General features: G+C 43.5%; 1 protein-coding gene and 1 long non-coding RNA gene across 2 annotated transcripts in view; both read right to left on the reverse strand.

Annotated features, from left to right (window-relative positions):
• Nucleotides 1-273: 273 nt before the first annotated feature.
• LOC122531441 lies at nucleotides 274-9,546 on the reverse strand. The gene is made up of 2 exons (XR_006307281.1): nucleotides 8,994-9,546; nucleotides 274-481 (listed from the first exon to the last, which is right to left on the reverse strand). It is a non-coding gene; the product is annotated as an uncharacterized LOC122531441 (long non-coding RNA).
• Nucleotides 9,547-19,353: 9,807 nt separating this feature from the next.
• Nucleotides 19,354-22,320, reverse strand: part of LOC122531440 — a 33,900-nt gene continuing 30,933 nt past the window's right edge. The window contains exon 6 of the mRNA XM_043659363.1: nucleotides 19,354-20,724. Coding sequence (XP_043515298.1) covers nucleotides 20,636-20,724 — 89 coding nt within the window. The 3' untranslated portion in view covers nucleotides 19,354-20,635. The remainder of the gene's footprint in view (nucleotides 20,725-22,320) is intronic.

Here is a 22,320-nt window from a genome sequence, read left to right on the forward strand (position 1 = left end):
AGAAAAAGTTAACAATTCAATATAAAGGATACAAGTTTCTATCAATATATTTTAGTAAAAGTCACTCGAGTATGAAACACGCTGCTAATGTAAATATGTGAAATTTCCATAGAAAATTATAAATTAGTCATTTTGGCCACTTTAGGTAGTTCTTAGTGTTAAGAACAGACAACTTCAGATAATTTTCGAGAGTCGATGCGATTAATCTCTATGGAATCTTCTCTCTGCCGCTCAAAGTTTGTGCATTTGTACGAAATGTGTCGAGCTGTGACAGATTTTTGTCGCAGAAGGGAGGGTCAGTGTCCTGTCGGTATAAGGACAACTCTTTTTTTGTTTTCAACGACGAACGAGGGATCTTTGTACGGAAAGTTGGGGAACGTTTGCACGGCGTTATTGAAAGATAGGAAGAAATATTATTTCATTTGATCGCGACGGACGCGATAAGGGAGCTGCTGTGGTTGATATATTAACGGCGGGCTTACTAAAGAGTAAATATGGTTGAAACTTCGTAATCTACACCCAGGCAGAGTGAAGTTTTATTAAAAGCAGCGGGTGTACCGAGAGAGAGAGAGAAAGAGAGAGAGTTCCCCGAACGAGGGTGTAGATCACTTTCGCTTCATTATCGGCGACAGGAGTGATAATTCACGGGAAGAACCACGATAAATACCCGAAAGTGTGTACCTCCTTCTCTTGACAGACGAGCGAAATGAAATTTGTGACGTCAGGATCGGAAATCGCGGATAAAATTGGACAAAGAAGTAAAATTCAAAGCTTCGTGTCCAGTCGATTCTAACTGCAACTTCGCTCCAAACCACCAGAATATTCCTTAAGATGTGCAACGGTCGAGTGGTATTTGTCATAATTAATATTTTATTTTAGATGGCAAGTGCTACCGAAATAGTGGGTAAATGTCTGAATAAAATCGACATAGGCTCGATAGCGATAGAAAGGACGCAAAGATCAGAAACGGGGCGCGTAAAGGCCTCTAACGAATAACGTAATATGAAATTCTGGCAAAACGAAAGGGCAGCCTCTTTGATACGTTTCTAAACGACTTTCTAAACAAATTGGAGCTTGAATTTCGCTTATGTTGGCGCAAAGCCGCCGCGCTAAATTGCTAAATCGCTATCATTCTACGCGCGAAACTTTCAATGAAACGTGGTAAATTTGGCCAAACACACACACCGTTAAAAGTTCAAGTCGCCGTCCGTTTCTTTTTTCTTTAAATTTTTTTTTTTTTTTTTTTGTTTTACCATCCGCGTGGAAGCGAAAGAAAAACGAGGACGTTCGCACGTACGAAACAAACGTTTCGTAACAACATCCTCGTCACGTATGATCCGCGTCAGCCTACGAAGTTGGTCACGAGGTAGAAACACCTTGGACGTGGTTTTTTGCAGCCTGGTATTTACCGACTTTGCGTTATCCGTCTACAGCTACTTGTCCGTTCAGTTCTCATAGCACAAATTATTACTCTATTTTATGTACTCTAAACTGTGTTGATTTATATAAGCTTATCTTTTTCGTACAATTAAAAATTTCACATTGCGCGTTAATTGGTGACATTACCAGTTAATTTTTTGATTTGCCAAGAAACGATAAAAGATAAAAAGACGTGCCGAGAAGAAGAAGCAGCGCTCTTTTTCATCAAACTAAAGACATTGTAACGTTGTTGCTACGAGGAATGAACCTTCGTGAAATGTGACGAGTGTCGTTCGTTTACTCGGAACCTAATTCCTGCGAAGGAATTTTTGAAATTATATTACGCTCTCGAGAGTAACTGGCTACCGCCGTCTGTCAAAGTTACACACAGTTCGATATCGATGACTGCAGCTTATCGCCCGAGCGATAAAAAAAAGACCAGTCTTTTTGTCTGTCGACCGCGGGGAAAGGGGGAGGTCTCGGTGTTCGATTGCTAATCAAATGAAACGACGCGAATTATTTCGAGTGGCGCTCGTTATCGGGAATGACTTAATTTCCCGCGATCGGCGACGATTTGAAATACGCGTTCGATTACAAATTCGAGGTCAAAGAGCGTCGTGTCGATTCAACTGTACGTGTTACGGCGTTGCGCGACGGTGAACGTTAGTTGCTACCCGCTTCGCTGGTCGTTCTCTCGTCTTGCCGTTTACAGCCGCCGGAGAGATGTTTTATGAATGAAAGCGAGATGTAAAATAAATACTTATATTTCACTATAATATACAAATGTGGATGTGTTATAAGTCGGGAGAGGGCACGCTAGCTCTCCTCGTGACTGAGGCGGAATGACCGATTGTGACTGACTGCTTGTGATTGACTGACCGCTGAATGTGACTCTACGAATTTCTAGAGTGGTCTACGATTTTATGGCCACGGCCAAGTATCCCTTTTCCTACGCTGGGCTTTGTTTCTGCCCTACCGAGCCTTTCCACATCCTGTCTCTCCCTCCAAGACCAGAGAAAGTGTCCTTAGATGAGAGTATGACAGGACATCTGGCAATTCTCGGCAGAGACGAGGTTTCTTAGGAATTGAGCTGGCTGACCGCCTCGAAGGGTTCTGTTCTACGCCAGAACAGTACGCAATAATCGTCTTTTATTGCACTTTCTTGTTCCTTTCTTTGAGACTTCTTGGAGACACGAATTTATTGGAATTCCGAGGTGAATTGATTAGAATTCCGTGAATGAAAACGACGTCTCGTCTTCTATTTCTTCTAATCTCCGCCCATGTTTCGCGCGTAGGTGCAACGACGCTATTGAGCCGCGACCTCGCTCGCCGACGCGAAATTAACGCTAACCGCGAAATAATCTCCGCCAATCTCTGTTTCCCTCCGATAACTGACTGAATTGCGTAGTTCGATCGAGCCGAGTATTTGAACGAGATATCTTTTTTTTTTTTTAAGAAGATGGCGATTTGTCTCGTTGGAATATCTCAATTTAACAGACCATTTCTTTTAAATCGGGAAATTCTTTAATCGTAGCAAATTATCGAACGCTCGTTAATTGCGGATGAAAGTTTGTCTAAAAAGTTCGCTGTTTACAACGACGGCGCGCCGGAAAAAGAGGGCGATTACGAATCGCCGTGTAATCGTAATGAAAAATTGCCCGCCTCCGCGGAACAAGCACGCGCCGTTTGATCAACTGTACAACCGGCTCTTTGTGAAAATTGCTCTTGCTCTGTCAAAGGAAATTAACATTCCACATTTGTAAAATTCCCAAGCGATTTCAGCTGCAATAAGAACGCGGGCAAGCAGAAGTTATCTATATCACTCAAGTTATCGACGAAAAATACGTCTAAGAGAGAGAGAGAGAGAGAGAGGATAATTGGAAAGAACGAACATCGCCTCTCTTCGCAACGGAATAAAATTACCGAGAAATTGGGAGAATCTCGTGGGGGGGGAAAAAATTGAGATATGTATGAATAAATGAAAAAAAACACACACACACACACGCGGTGCGGGAACAATTGCATTGCGGAGAGAAATTTATCCCGCCGTGTATTTATCGTATTTTTATCAAAATTCGCGCGTTCGTGCGACGAACGATATAACGAGCGAGCGTATGGCTTGCGAAAATTTGATCTTTCGCGTGGATAGAATGAAAAAAAAAGAGAGAAAAAAAAAAAGAAAAAATTGTCGAAAATCCCGAGCTGGATCGAAAACAAAAAAAAAAGAAAAAAAAAAAAAAACCCGTTTCTGTTTCTAGTTTAGAAGGCCAACGGTACTTAACGGCGAAATTCTACCGCGGCGAGAGACTCTCGCACTGTCCCGAATATCCCGAGAGTGTTGTGGCAGAAAAATCGCGAAAAAAAAAAAAAAAAAAGGAAAAAGAAACGGTAGTCCGCATAAACACACCAGACCGATGGAGGATAGAATCTAGGTCGTGGCTGGTGGAGCCCGTCAAAGATTTCGCAATAATATTAACGGGTTACAATAACGCCGTATCTATCGCGGCGTATGGCTCGAAGAACGTGCACCGTTTATTCACGAAGCCTACGCCGAGACTGGATTTTCGATGGTTGTTTACCCGCCGAGGCTTTCCAGCCATTCTTTCGTTCGGCCGCGATCGTGTCGCACGAATCTCGACCAACTACTACTTTCACATACGTACGTATGTACATACGTTGCACAGGAACGCGTAACACGAGCAGTTTCGCGTAATCCTACGCGAATTACTCGCCGGTAAGTTCGTGATCGCGTTTCTTTAACCTTTTGTGCTCGATATGTTCGAGAGTGTATCGCAGTGTGCGTTTCTCGACGTTTTTTAACGGGAGTTGTTTGCACGGGCAAAGTAAGGATCGATCGCGGCCGATCGCTGTTAGATTGCTTACTACTTGGAATTATTTTAACTCGACGAGCGACTCGTTGATGTCCGAAACAATTTCGAGCGATTAAAATTGTTTTAGTCGCGACGTTGTAATTTTTGGTAGAGACGCACAGCGGAACAGAGAATGAAACGTAACTAGCAACATTTTACTTCCACGTACTCGTGCCTTTTATTTCTCAACTAATTTCTCAAAACATCGCGCGGAGTTGGAAGAATGCAACGTTGACATCGTGCGAAACGAATTGCTCCAATTTTTTACGCTGAAAAATTTATCGTTTTAAACTTGGCAATTATGCACGTACGATATGCATACGTCGATGTTCTAAACACTCGAAAGTGTAATATCAGACAGATTTTTGGCTCGAAATTGAGGCTGTTTCTTGTAGACTTTAACACTGCGTTGTCATATCGGTACCATTTGACAAAATAGTAATTCGGGACCGCGTTCGCGTATCGGAATATACACCGAAATACAATATTTGCGTTTGACGTGGACACCACCAGAATTATATCTAATGCGACAGCTGACGCTTTATGTCAATTCATAAAGTTTCTGTTTCAAAAATCACACCCACTGGAAATACAAGATGAAATCCATATCCCGTGTAATAATTTCCTCTCGATACGTGGTCCCAACGATTTTATCTTCGATTCTGTGATATTTAATCATTACACAGATGAAAATTCAAACGGAAGGACGTCTGGTACTCCGATATTTCCAAGAGAAACATTATACTGCATTTTCAAAGATCGGGGGAAGGAGAAAAAAAAAAAAAATAAAACGACGAACGAGAAACGAATGAATACAGGAAATTCGAACATTTTCCACCGTAAAATCGTTTTTTTCTTTTTTTGTTTTTCTTCCGAAGTATCATTGGAATTTAAATTTTCCCTTTTTTTTTTTTTTTTTTTTTTTTTTTTTTTAATCGAAACCGATCCAATATAAAGNCATAACACTTTTAATTCCACAAACCAATTTTCCACTGTGAAACTATTATCAAAACACGACGAGATTGAAGCTCGTATTTTTTCCCGAAATTTTCATGCGATTTTTAATATGTTAGATCAACCGGGAAATTCTGTCGTCAAAATTTCGCCGCTTGCGCGCAAGTGATAGAAACTTCGGAAAACAGCGAAGAAATTATCCGCTGTTGAGAACTTGTCTCGCAACAAAGTGCGTCTCAGGCGTTGAAACGCCAGTTAGAGATAATAAAATTTGCAACCTAGCAACTTTCACAGGCTTTCCCGAGGACGGAGAAAAGCTTGAAACTGTAGCAGCACCGATACCGAAAAAAAATTAAAGCGGGGAGCAGCAAATTAAATCGTCGAGTGACAGACTAAACAAACAAACAAACGATCTCTCTCTCTCTCTCTCTCTTTATCTTTCGTAATAATGCTCGCCCGATTCTGTTACGATGCTCGAAGTCTTCCTTTTGACGCTCGAAAAAAATCCTCCGGATGAAAATTGAAACGAGAAACGTTCCGCACACTCTTCCCTTCGTATTTTCTTCTTCGAACGCGAGAAACTCTTCCATCTCGATGGAAGGATATTCTAATTGCGCGCGAACGTAGCGTCTTTCGTGGCTTTCGATCACCACCGGCCTGACACTTTACGATCTAACGGCTTCTTCGCTCTATTCAGCTGAAGTGTCAACTAAATTCCGCGTCGTCGATACGACCGTGTTTATTGGAAACAACTCGATCCATCACGCGATCGTGTAGGTCCAGAACGAAAAAGGAAAAAAAAAGAACAAGAAAAGACGACGAAGAAGAACAACGTAATCAGGTAAAACAATACCTTTCCCGTCGTTAAACATCGTTTCGTCAAATTGAAGCATCGGTCGTCGTGCCCAGGTAATATTGTTTACGAGGCCATTCGATTGCACGCAATCGATCGTAAACGGAGCTACGCCGGAACGAAGTCGTCGGCGTGTCTCTGTCTGCGAGAACGAAACAACAGAAACAGAAACAGGGAATTGACTTTGCGAAAAGCAGGGAATAACGCGTTGGAAGAATGTTGAAGTGGGCCTGAAAGAAAGGAGAATGAAGAACGACATACAGATACATAGATAGACCGACAGACAGACAGCGGGTGGGAAGTGAGAGAAAGAGAGAGAGAGAGAGAGAGAGAGAGAGAGAGAGAGAGATGTATAGTTCTTGTTCAGATTGTTCCTTTGTGTTCGTGCAAGTGGACGATTCGTTGACCCGCTGCAATTCCTCGTCTTGGCTTTCATGTTGGCTCAATTGGCTAGCAAAAGTCGTCGACGCACCAGAAAACAGCGCGCCCTTCTCGCGCGCAGCCCTCTTTCTTCCCATTTCGTAGGCAATATCGATGAAACTGGACGCGGAGGCGACGACGCGGCTCCCGCGCGCTCGCGGTAATTTCGATCGAACGACTACTCGCGTATGTTCCGTCTACTCTCTCTGAACAAAGTGACAAATTCCACAGACTTTGCGTTTATGATATTTCCCTCCATTCCAGAGTTTTCCTACTTTTTGATGCTATTGCGACTCGATTTTATTATTCCTCGGTGTGTCATGTTCGCGCTTCGAAATCAAACGAGTTTCCTCTGTTAGAGATGAAATTTCTCTCTCTCTCTCTCTCTCTCTATATATATATATATATACATACATACATACATACAGGGTGTTTTCTGTAACGCGACGCACAATTTTTCTCCTACTTATAGCCATCTGACAAAAAAAAGTTGTACGGTACAAGATGTACAGTAGGTATGAATAAAAAAAATTTCGAAAACTGTTTGTTTTCATAGCTAAATCAAGGTCATTTTGGATGAAACAAATAGGAACACATAATTTTTTTTCCACCGTATTGTAGAGAACATCGAGACGAATTCAAAACACATTATATGATATTTTTATTAACAAGTTACTCTTTTTGCAGTAGTGGAAATGTGAAACATTTAGCTTCTAATCAGAGGATAACTATGTTTACACTGACTTAGAATCAAATATGACGAGAAGTCATCCAAAGTGACCTTGATTTAGCTATGAAAACAAACAGTTTTCGAAATTTTTTCTATTGATACCTACTGTACACCCTGTACCGTTCAAATTTTGTTCTAAATTTTTTTTTTTTTTGTCAGATGGCTGTAAGTAGGAGAAAAATCGTGCGTTACAGGAAACACCCTGTGTGTATATATATATATATATATATATATATATATATATATACATGTATATATACATGTTCAGAAATAAAATTGCACGCGTTACACATTATTTTCGCATCTATCGTGCCAAATTGATACAATGATGAGTATAAAAGTGAAAAAAATGGTGACCTCGAACCGAGAAATCGTTCATTCTTCGTAGAATTTTCATCATTATCTAGGGAATCACATAGGAACAAAGATGCAAATCGGAGATAAGAACCACAGTTTCAACTAACAATAAGACGGATTAAATTTAGCAGCTGGAGGATCTTTTGTCTTTTCATCGTTGTAAATTTCCGTCAAAGCGAGGCTTCTTGATCCATCCACGGGATCGCGCAGCAGTTATCACGTAGTTGATCCAAGTCAGCGTTCACGAATGAAACCACAAAGAGGGCAGCAGACACAATAAAAACAGGCGTCGTGAGTCATCGGGCACGACGACGTGTCAACGTTCTTGCAGCAACTCTCTCGACCCTACTATTGGTGCCTGTTGATAATTCGAACCCAGTACCATTGAACCAAGCCTCGGCGCGATCGTAAATCCTGATCGTGATAATAATTCGTAGCTTCCTGCGTTCAAGGTGAGAGCGTCTGTGTAATACCGACGAGCACATTCTCTGTGTGATGCGCGTATTCGAATGATACTCTCCGCGTTTTACACGGAGAGCAAGCAAGCTGGACCAAAGAGGCTAAATTCAACAGCAGCAGCAGCAGATATTCCCCGATCGATCGATCGATCGATCGGTCGGTCGAATTTAAACGCCGGAGGATCGCACGTGCGAAAAGCACGTGCAAACTTTTCCCACCGATAAACAACGTCAATCGAGATAGCAAGCTGTATCCGGCGCAAACAATGGAGCGGGGAAATCGAGCATGCCTGTCGATATTTCTCCGCAAAGTGGTTTATCGTCTACGAAGATCGCGAAGTTCAATTTGAAGACAACACCTGGATCTCGTAGGAAAAAAAGAGAGAGGGAGAGAGAGAGAGAAGGGGAGGAAAAATACAAAGGAGGAAAGGGAGAAAAAAGAAACGGTACGGGGAAACGTCAATAAATTCGTACACACTGGGAGAGGAACTTCTGTCGGAGAAAATTACCGAAAGAGAATAGCAGCAGTCAGGATGAAGCGGTACCTCGAGCCTGCAATAAAAGAAAATTGACGTCTCTCGTTGAACTCGATCCAGATAACCGTGCGCAACGAGATCACCGAACGAGAGATACCGCTTCTTCCTCCTCGCTCTGACGACCGAGCGCCGGGCAAACAGCTCGAAACGAATGTGCAAACACCTCTTGGAGACCACCGTTGTTGGCGTTCGGGTCACGCGTGTTATGTACTTCGTATCGTCGCGATTAGCATCGTTGCAGCGCGAAACTTTTGGCCAACTTTGCTCAGAGACTTCGAAATTTTGTCGAGTCGATGCAGGAAACTTGCGTCGAGAAACTCTACTCCTGCCGAGTACTACGTACCTTTTCCTCTCTCTCTCTCTCTCTCTCTCTTTCTCTTTCTCTTCGCTGCACACCTAGATTCCTGCCGACTAACGGGCCGATTCACCGCGAGTCCCTCTTTCTCCTTCTGTCTCGCGACACAGCACGGTGCAGCACACAACACTCCTTCGGTCTCCTCCGTGCTTTTCGTTCCAAACAACACTGCGTGGTGTGGCCGCCTCCGAGACTTCTCTCTCTTGGCCGCGCCGCTACGCTAGACCAGCCGCGGCGAGCACGGAAATAGAATGCGACGACGGTATCCGATGTCAGCGTCGACGTTGTGATTCTTCGAACGTCGTGGTTCCATGAAGGTTTTCCCGCTCGAGGAAACGATCGACGACGGCAAACGATTCATAGAGTCGCTGGTTCGCAAACGCGTGTGGACGCGGTTACTTGCGTGTCGGCCGAGTTCACTCGCGATACTAACTCGTGGTGCCTCGCCACTTGTGCACGCTGGAGAACGTGCTCTTGTGTATACCGGTTAACGATACTCTGTGCGGTCATCCCTCCTTTTCTCCCACGTACGCGAACTCGCTCTTCTCTCTTCTCGTTTCTCTTCGTTTGCTCGTGCCTCTTTTGTCTCGAGTCTGCTGGTACGCCTATACGCGTACACGTAATTACTGCAGTCGGTCTCTCTCTCTCTCTCGCTCTCGCTCTCGCAAGAGATCGCAACTCGAAGTTTTCGAGAAATTGAAAATGTTTGACTCGAGTTGGACGACAATTATTTATCTCGGCGAGTCTTCGAAAAACCGGACGGTGGATAGTTGATAAGAGAGCGGTATCGGTAGTTGCGCAATCGTTGCGTGGAATTACCCGATAATCACGAGCGGCTAATTAGATACGCGTTTGTAACTCCTTCCGATAAAGGTATCTGCAGTGACGATTATCGTACGAAGTTCGTGGAACGTCGGCCGATTAGCGAAAATACTCTGGCGAATTTTTTTTTTCCCGAGGCAGTTGCAAGGGAACTCGGTGTTTAGGTGTATTAATAGTACGGTGTGTTAATAAACACGGAATTAAATAGAAATTCCACTGGAAATAAACATGGGTAGAAATAATCGCCGGCGCGCGTGATACTTTCACTGGTGTTAGTGTATCGTGTAACGGGGATTGCATAGCTGCAGGCGGCGTGGCGCGCGCCGCGTACTACGTATGTACGTGATTGTGTATACGTAGAAGAGGAGAAACACATTTGACGCAAATTAATATAAATTTGTCTTTCTATCTTGTTGCTCTGCGTAAAGAAAAAAAAAAAAAAAGAAGAAAAGGAGCACCGGTTGTTACCAAAACAACTTGAATTTTTATTCAGTTGGTGCTCGGCCTAATCTTACGATCTTCTCTTCGCGCCCTGTTGATTAAGAAAGTATCATCGTCGAGCTCACTTTCGCACGTTGCATCCGTGCGTCGAAAAACTGTAGAACAACGCGTTAAAAAGAAGTTGGCCACTCTGGTTGAAAGCAGCGGGAATGGGAGTTATCTGGTAAAAATAACTCGTTAAAAATTTCGCTTTGTTCGAGACACGGTCTATTTTAATTACACAACCGCTGGACGGGGAGGAACTTTTCAAAAAGAAAAAAAAAAAAAAAAAAAAAGAAAAAAAAATCGCACGAACGACGAGAGCGGAGAGCCTCGGTGAAACAGAGACACGCTGTCGAGGAAAACTTATAACCACGAAGATGAAAGGGGGGAGGGGGGAACGCGAATAATGTCTAGCCTATATAATTCGGAACTGCTTCATCCTCGAGAGGCGATGGAACAAGCTCAGCGTTTCAAATTGAAAAAAAAAGGTGCTTCACTCGACGAGAGAGAGAGAGACTCCTCTGCATTTCTTGCTACCGAAGAAATTAATGATATCTTCCATGGCCCTCGAGGTTTTCTTCGTTTTCATTTCGTCCTTTGACTCGGCTCGCATTGAATTAATTCTAGAGCAATCCTCACCGCCAGCAGACACTGTTGTCCCCCGCTGCCATTGTGTTTGTCGTTGCGAACTCCACCTGAGAAATTTTGTCGATTCGGCGAACGCGCTCGCCTATTATGCATCAGCTGCTTTTCAACGAGACTTCCTCTTGTTATTCTTCGGACGGAGATTATTCAGCCTCGAATTTTTCCCTATTCCGATCGAGTATCTGCTGGACACAACCACGCTTTTGTTCATCGCGCACGCATACACGCGCGTGCGCGCTTTCGTAATTAAGAACATTGAGGCGAGATTCGAGCGAAGGCAGATCCCGCGAAACACATCGGCGTGAAATGCACGTCTGTCTTGAAAATTTTTCGAAAAGATACATTTCCTGGAGACGACGACTTTTCTCCGCATTGTACGTTGTTTCCAAATTTTAACGTAAAGATATGTAGTATTTTATTTAACGTTTGAAGCGACTAATTCGCGGGAATAGGAATAATGTTAGGATTTATCGTGTTAGTTTCGTAATCCGATAACGATAAAGCGGCCCGTTCGATTAATAAATTAATTATACGTCACATACTGTTAATACTAAAACCACTGACGAAACAGTATAATATTTGTAGCAGAGAAATTGGAAACAAGCGCAAGGTTGTACAAGAAAAAGTTAATAACGCAAGCTTCTACTAATACATTGCATTAAAAATCACTCGAGTACCCAAAAAACACACTGTTAGAAAATTAATATAATATTTAATGTAGTAACAATATAATTATATAACAATTAATATGATAAGATATAAAATTTCCATAGAAAATTATAAATTAGTCGTTTTGACCATTTCGGCAGTTTCGACTAAAATGTCCAAATACTTACTGAAGAACATTCTCGAGGCTTCGCTTTCTTTCTTTCGTATTTCGTCATTATTTTCACAACGAGATCGTACGTTACCAGAAGGTTCATTGACCTCACCGAGACGAGTGTCTTATTTGTACAGATCAATTAACCACCGAGCGATCGTTACGCGTTGATTCTTTATTCATGGGCAAGGCAGACACGAGCACGGAACGCGATGTCGACGCGACATTGACGGACTGCAAGCACGTGCAGAAAACACGAACAACCGACGTCGGAAGGAATAGCTGTCGATTAAACCGTGCCGTTCGATCCGTGTTTTCGCGGTGCGTGACGTGTCGTGTAAAATTATGCAACCGATAAGAAGATTCCGTCGAAGCGTGGACATTTCCTCGAAATAGCGAGCTTATTGCGTGCACGTGTTCGCCGTGTGTGTATGTGTGTGTTTGTGTGTGTGTGTGTGTGTGTGTGTGTGTGTATAAAATTATCCACATCGATTTTACGACGGTGGAAGCCTTACGTGTGTACGTCTGCTACTTGTTGATACTCATCGTCGATTTTACGAATTTTTCGTCGACGATCGCGAGTCTCGATCGAACAAATGTGTTCTCGCAGGAACGTATGTGTTTCCCGCCGCGAAATATGCAACGTCGCGTGGAGTGAATCAACTCTCGAACCGCCGAGACGAAACAAACGTTTTTAATCTAATTTTCCGGCTAAACGTGAATTTTCGATTCGGCCGCGATTCCTGGCCACCGGCCAGACCAGAATCCGTGAAAATCACGTCGAACAAATACCGAGAGATCTCCCGCGGCGAGGAAAAATATCATTTCGCTGAGAGAAATTCGGCTGTCGATCCTCGACGTCACACGGTTGTTTTTTTTTTAGGCAACATGTTAACGTACCGATCTCGTGTCGCGCCATCTCGAAATTAATTACGACGTCGAGCGTCGGCGTAACACGATCACGCCGAAAAGTCGAAAGCTTTTAAACAACACGAGCTTACACGAGCACCGAGCGAGTGTGCGCTCGCGAAAAAAGAAAAAAGGGTGTAAAACGATGAATTTTCATCGTCGCGGGGAGATGCGCGTTTCGACAGACGCACGTAGGAATCGTCGCGGTGAATTAGCGACCTCCGGTGTACGAAGCAGGAACACCGATAGTTTATCGTTACATCGACAGTCCGTGACACGTCGGAGCAACGATACGGAATACATAATGCGACGCAAGTTGCAAGAGCCTGTCTGGTATCGGCTCGTGCATGTGCCCGATGGACAGGAGTCCAATAATCGAAAGAAAACGGCGATATAAGCTGGAGTTCGACAGGCGTTCTAAATATCGGCGAAGGGAAAAAAGGCAACACGGACGAGAATTAAAATTCGCCCGGCGAAACCGATCGGGTTTACGAGGAGGATTCATTCTCGTGGAACAACAATGCTCGAATTCTTCGCGGAAACGGCCGCGGGACGGTTTGAAAAATTGAACACGAACCAGCCAGACGCATTTATCGATTCGCCTTTCTATCTGCTGCTACCTGGTCTATCTACATCCGCGATATGCTCGCGTGTGTATATCTCGCGCTCTCGCACGACTACGCGAATTGCCTGTTTCGACGAGAGGAGGATTATCGATACATCAGAAAAGTTATCGACCACACGGAAACGGCGCGGCAACACGGCTCCGTTACGATACGTACGTGCAACGTATGTACGTGCGGGGGAACAACAAACCATGAAAACCGAGCAGAAAACCCGGTGCAGAGTACGTTTGACCGGGGTTGAATCAATAATGAAGCCCGGTCAATATTTCACGATAGCAAGCGACAGATTATTTCTGAAACGTACTCCTGACGAATTGCTCGATACGGCCCGCGACATCCAGGCACGATAATGTTTTTAAGCAAAGCAGGCAGACAGGCTGATAGGAAAAGCAGGCAGGCAGCAAGCACAGCCAACGGCTGTGCGCAACGTTGACAAGAGCGTCACACGCCTCGAGACTGCTACTCAAGTTTATACATCGGTGGTGCCATCCATTGACATGTAGTCTCATTACGTATTTCTGCTTGGATAGTTTGCTGGAGTTTGCGTTACCAGCCGCGGCAACCGACGCGTCTTCCAAGTTCCACGTATATTGTATATCGGAGCAGATTTCCACGTTTAAATGCGTACTTCAGTCGCGAGAAAAATGTCGCAGGATCGTGCAACGTAAATGTAAAATTCTCCGTTTTTCTTTCCTTTTCGTTCTTTTTCTACTTGTATCTATCTCATGCTCGTTAATCGTGCACAAAACACTCAAAGCGACATTGCGTATATGTACGTAATTGCGTGCGCAGCGTCATTTCTAAAAATTGACACACCGGTAGAAATAAAGTCAAACATCTTGCCGGAACTTACTTTCCGTCGATACCATCTCCATAGTTGTCAGGCAGTGGTCCAAAAATCCTGCCTTGGCCAAATTTTCAAATCCACGCGACCACCAATAATATACGGCGTGTCACCGATTTGACTGGACCGCGGCCAAAATTGTTTTGTGTGCTCGTTTATGCGCATCTACTTCGGCAGGGTGGGTTTTTCACTGCCACCTAATCATGCATCCGGGATTTTTCTTGTACGTGAAAGATCGCCACAACGTTGAAATGCACGTTGCAGGGATAACGTGTAACGCAATCGATAATATCAAATAATGATCAGGCGAAAATTCATGAATTAACGAGACCGCTTAACTATTTCATTTATAATGCAGCGTTATTATTCGAAGAGGTTACGAATTTCAACGTTGCACCAAGGCAAAATTAAACCGTTGAATAAATGACGAAGACACGTGGGAAATATTTTTGTCGCGTGTGTGATTATTTCGCAACGATAAAAATTACTTTTTACACGCCACTCGCGGACATCGGCGCGGGCGGTACGCGAAAAATGATGCGAGTTGAATAATTATCGAGGATAATCCTGCGTCGTGGACAGGCGAGAGAGACACACGATTGCAATATGCAGCCTCGCATTGTGTTAATATCAATAATAAATGTTACAGTCGTAATTACGAAAGGAGTTGTCCGCGTTGCGTGGAAAATTGACAACGGACCTTCGCGCATCGCTGCAACCAGCTGCAAAATTGTGCCAACCAATGTGCGGAAAAACACGTGGCTTGCGAAAGTATTTCTCCGTTTATTGGACAAAAATTGCATTCATATGGTGCGCGGTTACGTAAACCGCGTTTTCAAATGTTATGTAACACACTGTGACGGGGAAATGAATAACACGGCGCGTTTAAATACAGCCTCGCAAGTGTTCGAGCACCAATCGTGGAGATACGGCAGCGAAGAAAGGACAAACTAGAAATAAAATTAGAGCGAACGAGAAAACGAAATAATGACGCGCGTTTTCGTCAAATGACCGTGCAGCTGCTGCACGTGAAACGCAAGTGTTCGAACGCTGTACAGATATCCGCGAAGAAGGGGGAAAAACTAGGAATAAAAATAGAGCGAACAAGAAACGAAAGAGTGACGCGCGAGTTTCGTCGATGACTGTGTACAGCTGCTGCGTGTATGAAGCACACCTCGGCCGAAACTGTCCATGTGACGCGTGCAAATAAAAAAGGGATCATGTCCGATACGGATAGTTACGGCCATCCACGTCGTACTCCGTGACAAAAATCGCCACCAATTTTCCAAAAAAAAAAAAAAAAAAAATGATGATAACAATAAAACAAAATAGGGAAACAAAGAATCTACGAACAATACCTTTGCCTCGCGAATCTGAATTAAACCACCGCTTAATTAGACCTTGGTCGATCGAGGAAAAAACCTGCCACGATGGAGGAAATTCAACTCACAAAACGCGTGGTACGCTGCCAATCGAACGCGCAGTTTACGTCTCGTTTCGACGCGAAAATTCGCAGAGGTTATGACGCACTGCACGATTCAATCGGAAGAAAGAGTTTTACATCATCTCGTCAACGTGAAATAAAAGAACGAGACAGAGGGAAAACGAGAGATAGAGAGAGAACGAGAGAAACAACGTACAAAATCTGGATAAATATCGCGTTGTTGATCATCGAGGCACGATGAAAAGTTTCTCCACGTAATCCGCGTGCCGACCAAATGGAACCATGACTGTAGCCCAATTTCTACCCTTGGTCGTGTGCTCCTCCGTGTTTCCCGTCTCCAGGCAACCGAGGTTCGCGATTCGCGGCTATCCGTGTGCACATGTGCGCGCTCCTCTCTCTCTACACACACACACAGACGCATTCCGGATCGTGGGGGGTTGGTTGGCATATATAGGCGGACGCGGCGCCGTCACGTATACAGAGAAACAGCATCGATTGCCCTTTAGGCAGCGAGCGCATGGACCCTGTATTATCTGCTCGCCAATCCACGACCGGCTCGTGCACGCTCGATGATACGTTCCATTAACATATATTGATTCGATCGTAAAATCGGAATCGACTCGACGGAACAAAACTAAAAAAAACGTTCGATTAGTTGCGTGCAACGCTTGGCCGAGGATTAGGATCCTTCCTCTCTTCCTGGCTGCGGACACGTACGGACACAACAGTTTGAAGCCGGAGAGTTTCAACGAAAAACATGTCGAGTATCTTTCGACTCGAGTGTTTTCGTGCGCTCTTTTCCTCTCGCTTTTCGAATGTTTTCGTAGTAACCAGTTTGATTCTTTTTAACCATCAACGAAATTGCGAGATTCAGTAGCGTTGTATAGAAGTATAGAACAGAAATATAAATCGAATCGGGGAAGAAAATCTCATGGAGGCACATATCGTATCGGGCGTATTACAACACATCCCGATGGCGATTATCGAATTGTTCTGGTTGCGTTTGCGATTATTGAGTAACTTTGAATACTGTTTGCTCGTCCATTTGCTGCTAGTTTGAAACGCGTGCCGCGATATTACACTGCGAATGGAACGGTGTAACGACAATCATTCCCGAAAGTACTAATCAGTATCAAGACAGAACTAACCGACTCGAGTTTCTGTGCACGTGTCTGGATGTCACCAAGATGAGAACAAATAACCTTTTGAACTGCATGATTTCATTCAGTTCGTTTCTTCATATTATCCATATGAATTTCCATCGCTGAAAAGTTTGTTTGCCATTGACAAAGTTCCACAGAGAGAGAGAGTAGGACAATGTACATCTTACGTAACTCCTACGACGCGATTCGACACTAAAAACAAGAGCTGAAGTATCTTTAGTTTCGTCAAACTAAATACTGCCCTGATATTTACTTCAATGCTGGCAGAATTTCTCTCGAAACTGTAAACATCCGGGAATCAATGTGAAGTTCGTACTCGGCTGGAACTCGATTAAAAACCAACCAAGAAAAAACACTGTGAAAATTTCAATGGGGAGTGTTTCGTATTATTCGGGAACGAGGAACATCGTCTCGTTGAAAAGGATCGACACCTCGTCTCGTTTCCACCGGATTGCCGCAAAACTTTTAACAATGATCGTTAAACACGCGCGAGGTGTAAACAGGCGGGGATGTATTCTCAAATTTCTGTTCAACTTTCACGTATTCTCTTTCTCGTAAAGCTGAAAAATTAAAAATCAACAATTATAATACGGTAATCTTTTTATTCATTTTCTTCTATTTTTTTTTTTTTTTTTTTTCAAATGAAACACGAATCGTAAGCGAATGTGATTCGTAGGCTGATGTTAGGTACGACAGACAATGGAGAGGGATAAAGCACAAGTACAGAGCACAACAAGCGTTTAAACCTCTTGTGTAAGTAAAAGCGCGACGCGGCAGAGCGTGCCCTTTCGAATCGTGATATCGGATTTCGGATTTAAAAGAATAAATGGATTAGTCGGTTGTGAATAGCGCATCTTCGAGGATTAATAGGGGGCGAAAGTTAGGAGTAGAGAGTGAGGCCGTGTTGCACGCACACGCCGCCATGATGATCGTATCGCATGCGAAACGGATAATTGAATTATTTCATCAGCATTATTGCCTGCGATGCGGAAACAAATGGAGTAATAATGCCAACAACACACGATCCGATCGGCCGGCGTTTTAATAAAAAAAAAAAAGAAAGAAAATGTTTATACTAACCGGCGAATATCGCTTTTGACCGCCAATTTGCAATCGAGGAATGATTTTTACAGCATGGAATTCTTTCTCGAAATTGATCCTTACTGATTTGTGTGAAGTAGCGGTTAATTTGCGCGCTGGGATATTTGCTTCGTTTTATGCGGAATTTTCGTGAACGGTCATTGAGAATAATGTTATTATCGTACTGAATAAAGCAGGAATTTAAAAAACGAGGTTAAGTGGTATTGCTACTTTCCTTCTCCGTCTTACGGAGTGTCCCTTCGCTGCGATTTTCCAAGGGACTTGGTCTCCTTCTTTGCGTATTTTCCAAATGATTAAAAAATCATTAAAAAAAAAAGAAACAAAACGACGTTCGAATGAAATGAAAAGCGAGTGGTTGTGGTCATATCGTTATTATTATCATAAATATCCTTTCGTATCGTGACAAGCTGAGGAACATAATGAGCATCGATACCAAAAAATTGGCAAAAATTTGACTAGCATCATCTCTATTACACAAAGAATCGTGAAACTATGCTGTGGACACGCGAGATATCTCTGACACTTTACATTTATTTTATACTCTTCTTTTTTTTTCTTTTTTCTTTTTTTGTTCTCGTCAGACGCATATTACAATCTCGTTCGAAAATATCAATTCACACCGCTTTCGTGCGTTCTCACCCTTTCTTTTTTTTTTTTTTCCTTTTTCTCGTCTTTATCTATTCGCTCTTTTTATTACTCTCTTTGGCTAATTCTCTGAATGAAAACACGTTCCCTACCGAACGCTGGCTCGTGTTTAACTACGTAGAAACGATGACGGTTTCAAAAATACTTATTACAATTAGAAAATCATATATATAGAGTATTATTCAGTCGTTGCGATCCTTAATCGATAATTCGTAACTAATGCTAGCACACATCGCTCGTTAATACATAATATACATATACATATACATATATATATACGATTTTCTTCGTATCTTTTCTTTCGAACTCTTCTTTCTTTTTTTTTCTCTCTCTCTTTTGTCTTTTACCTCGCAATCTTTTTTTTCGTTCAATTGTTCATGGCCTCGCTCGTTATTGCGAAACGACAAATAAAAAAATAAACGAATGAACGTCCGAGCGACGCAAGTCGCAAGATATAGATATTTGTGCGCGTACCGATCCGAGGCGAACGATATCACCGATGCATGAGCAACAGGAAACAACGTTCCAACCGGAAGCAGGCCGGGGGAGAACAGTAAGCTCGATATTCATTGTAAACAGAACGTGACTGTGTAAATCGCTTTTATTATTCGTTACGTACGGAGGTGTGTCAAACGCGGTTGACAAATGTATCGGTGGGAAACGTATTAAATCGAACGGTAAATGGGTATTAATTTAATAAACCGAACGCGTAATAAGCTCTTGTGGATGAAATTACGGGATCCGTAGGTGTATACGTGGTGGATAGAGAACGGAAAAATGAAAGGACAACAAACGATCGGATTTTTCTTTTCTTTTCTTGTTTTTTTTTTTTTTTTGTTTTCCCCAAGCGGAGTAATAATGAAATATTTCTTCCCCTTCCTTTATTTGGATTTCTTCTCTTTTCTCTTTATTCTCCCCTTTTGTTTTCTCCGTTCCCGCCTACCTTCTCCGCACGAGGGTTTCCTGCAACGACAAACGACTCTCGTACGGGGAAGGGATCTCGTTCTACGACTTTGTTCATCGTCCTCGCTTGCAAGAACATTCAAACGTAACAACGGCAAACGGAAAATGACTCGTCGAATATCCGATTCATCAGGTACATCACTTTGCTCACACACAGTTTCTCAGTTTCTACTTCGTTTCTCTCTCTCTCTCTTTCTTTCTCTCTCTTCGTTTAGGCGAATCGTGTAAATCGTCGTCGAACCGTCTTCTCCCTTTTTTTTCTTTTTTTCTTTTTTTTTCTTTTTTTAACAAATGAAATGAAAATCGACACGCGGATAAAGGAGAGACAGAGTCAAAGAAACAGAGAGCGCAAAGGCAGTGAGAATATCTAACGGCAGTGAGAACGATAGAGAGACAGATTATACATTTATATATACACACACACACATATATATTATATAGAATATACATGTATATATGTATATCGGCACACGTTGCGCGCGCGTTTAGTACTTCGAGTCGAGTTTTATAAAAGTACGAAAAAAGAAAACTAACTACTTGTATCTATGTCATTTTCTTCTCGTTGGAAACGATGGCGCCCGCGTGAAACGGTACTACGCGTTTATGATCTACACATTGCAAACACAGACGATCTCTGCCGAAAAGGAAGCAAGTACATACATAGTGTCTAATAATAAAATATTCTTCGGATATTCTTCTCGAATTTTTTTTTACACTTGGCCGATCCACGAATATACCTTTTTTCACCCGTTCGTTCGTTGATCATCATCATCATCATCATCATCATCATCATCATCATCATAATAATCATCATCATCATCATCATCATGGACAAAATGAACGTGATGCAACGGCCATTTCCGGTTCCTCGCGATTCACCAGCAAATTTCCCCTGTCGATTGCTTCTCTCCTCTGCTTCCTCCTTCGCGTCTCCCTCGCCTTCAGCCTCGATCTCGATCCGGGATCTCGAAAACTCGGTTAACAATCGACTTTTGATCCAGGTTTCGGTGAAATTTTGTGTAATTCGCCTCTGTTCCTCCTCTTCTTCCTTCCTCTCGCGCTGTGGTCCAGAAAAGGGGGCGGGAGGGGGGTCAGGGCGCGTCGCTGGAGGATGATCGTCACACACAGAGTGACGAAAAGCGGCCTGGACATCCTTACAAGCACACGTCGATTTACACAAACAGCTCCAAAGCGCGCGATAGTTGAATGGCGGTACGGTTAACGAATGGCGATCAAAAGGAACGCGAACAGTCCCAGGACCAGACGCGCCGACGGCAGCCGCATCTCCGACCTGGACGAGCCGAGAACTGAAAACAGAGAACACACAGGCTGCTGCACTCAAAGTTCTATCATCATCGTTGCTTCGCGCTCGCGTATAGACGAATAAATGAATTTACACTCGCCTACTACTTTCTTTTGACTTCTCAACGCACGAAACGGGTTGGAAGTGAAACTTTCGATCGCGGACGGTCGAAACTACGTTTTACGACGGTGTTTGAACAGATAATATTATGAATTTTTGCCTCGGAGCGGTAACCAGCTTGGCAACGGGAGGGGGAGTTAAATTGCGCACGTTCTGCCCGTATTTGCGCGACAAAATAACGCGAAATAGGGCTTCGTCCGACACAAACGAATCTCCGGAATTAACGATAACACCGAGGGACAACACGCGACACGATAATCACAAACGCGGTGAAGATAATCGAAGAGAAAGTGAGAATCGTCGATCGCGAGCGAAACTCTGGATTTCTCAGATCGTCAAGCGGGGGGAAGTGTCTGTCGACGAGTTCGCGATACATGCGCATACACGTTCGAATCAGTGCCGCGTAGATTAAATTACCAATCGACATCTTTCTTTTCTTTTATCGGGGCAGCCAGCTCTCCCTTTCATGGGAGAATGAAATGAGGAAAACGGGGAGTCGTTACCAGGCATCCCCTTTGCGTAGAGGCGCGAAACTTTCCGAATTAATTCGCGCCATTCTACATGCTAATACATCGCCGTGTAGTCAGCGCGATGTAGGTGCTGAGCACCGGGAATTGAAAGTAATAAAACCGCGCTTCCCGAGCATAATAACGCCTCTAGAAAGAAAGAGAGATAGAGAGAAAGAGAGAGAGAGAGAGGGAGGGAGGGAGAGGGAGGGAGAAAAAATTCAAATTGAGGGTATGCTTTAATAGCCGCCTCCGGATGTAGGTCATAGAATTTCGATCGCGGCTTTCGAACGATGATGGATGACGGATTTCCTACGCGCTATTGCGAGTGAACAAAAATTTCTCTCTCTCTTTCTCTCTCTCTCTCTCTTTCCTCTGTCAGTCAGTACGCTTGGACACGGAGGCAAAACGATAAATAACACGAGGAAAGAGAAGTGATTTTTGGCCTTTCGACGGGCTGGAGTTGCTCGACCCACTAATTAACCCCCTCGTTGGCCCTCGTGACTTGATTTACAGTCTCGATCCAGTCACGGGCTTCGATCAAATATTATTCAATGCTCTGCGAGTGAATTAACCAACCTGGCTTACTCCAGTCACGCTCCGAGGCCTCGAATAACATTTGAACGAACCGCGAGCGAACCGTGACCGTAACGGGAAACTCTCTGTCTCTCTCCCTCTCTCCCTCTTTCGTCTCTCCTCACTCCTTCATTTCCTATCAATCTATCTATCTGTCGGCATAAATGACGCCTAATTATGACACCGGTTAATCGGCAGCATTACCAGCACCTTTTACGTTGCATCGTTTGTTCACGATGCTTAATTTAGCAAATTTAAAGCGGCACGCGTTTCGAAACAACGTAAATCGCGCAAACTACGACCGCAGGGTAAATAAAGTAGTGCCGGTGGTCGTCGGGGAGGGGATCCTACACGCCTGCCATTAATTATCGTTAATAATCGCCGCGTTTACTATTATA

Source organism: Frieseomelitta varia, unplaced genomic scaffold, assembly GCF_011392965.1.
Source record: "Frieseomelitta varia isolate USP_RPSP 00005682 unplaced genomic scaffold, Fvar_1.2 scaffold_40, whole genome shotgun sequence".
Taxonomy (NCBI): Eukaryota; Metazoa; Arthropoda; class Insecta; order Hymenoptera; family Apidae; genus Frieseomelitta; species Frieseomelitta varia.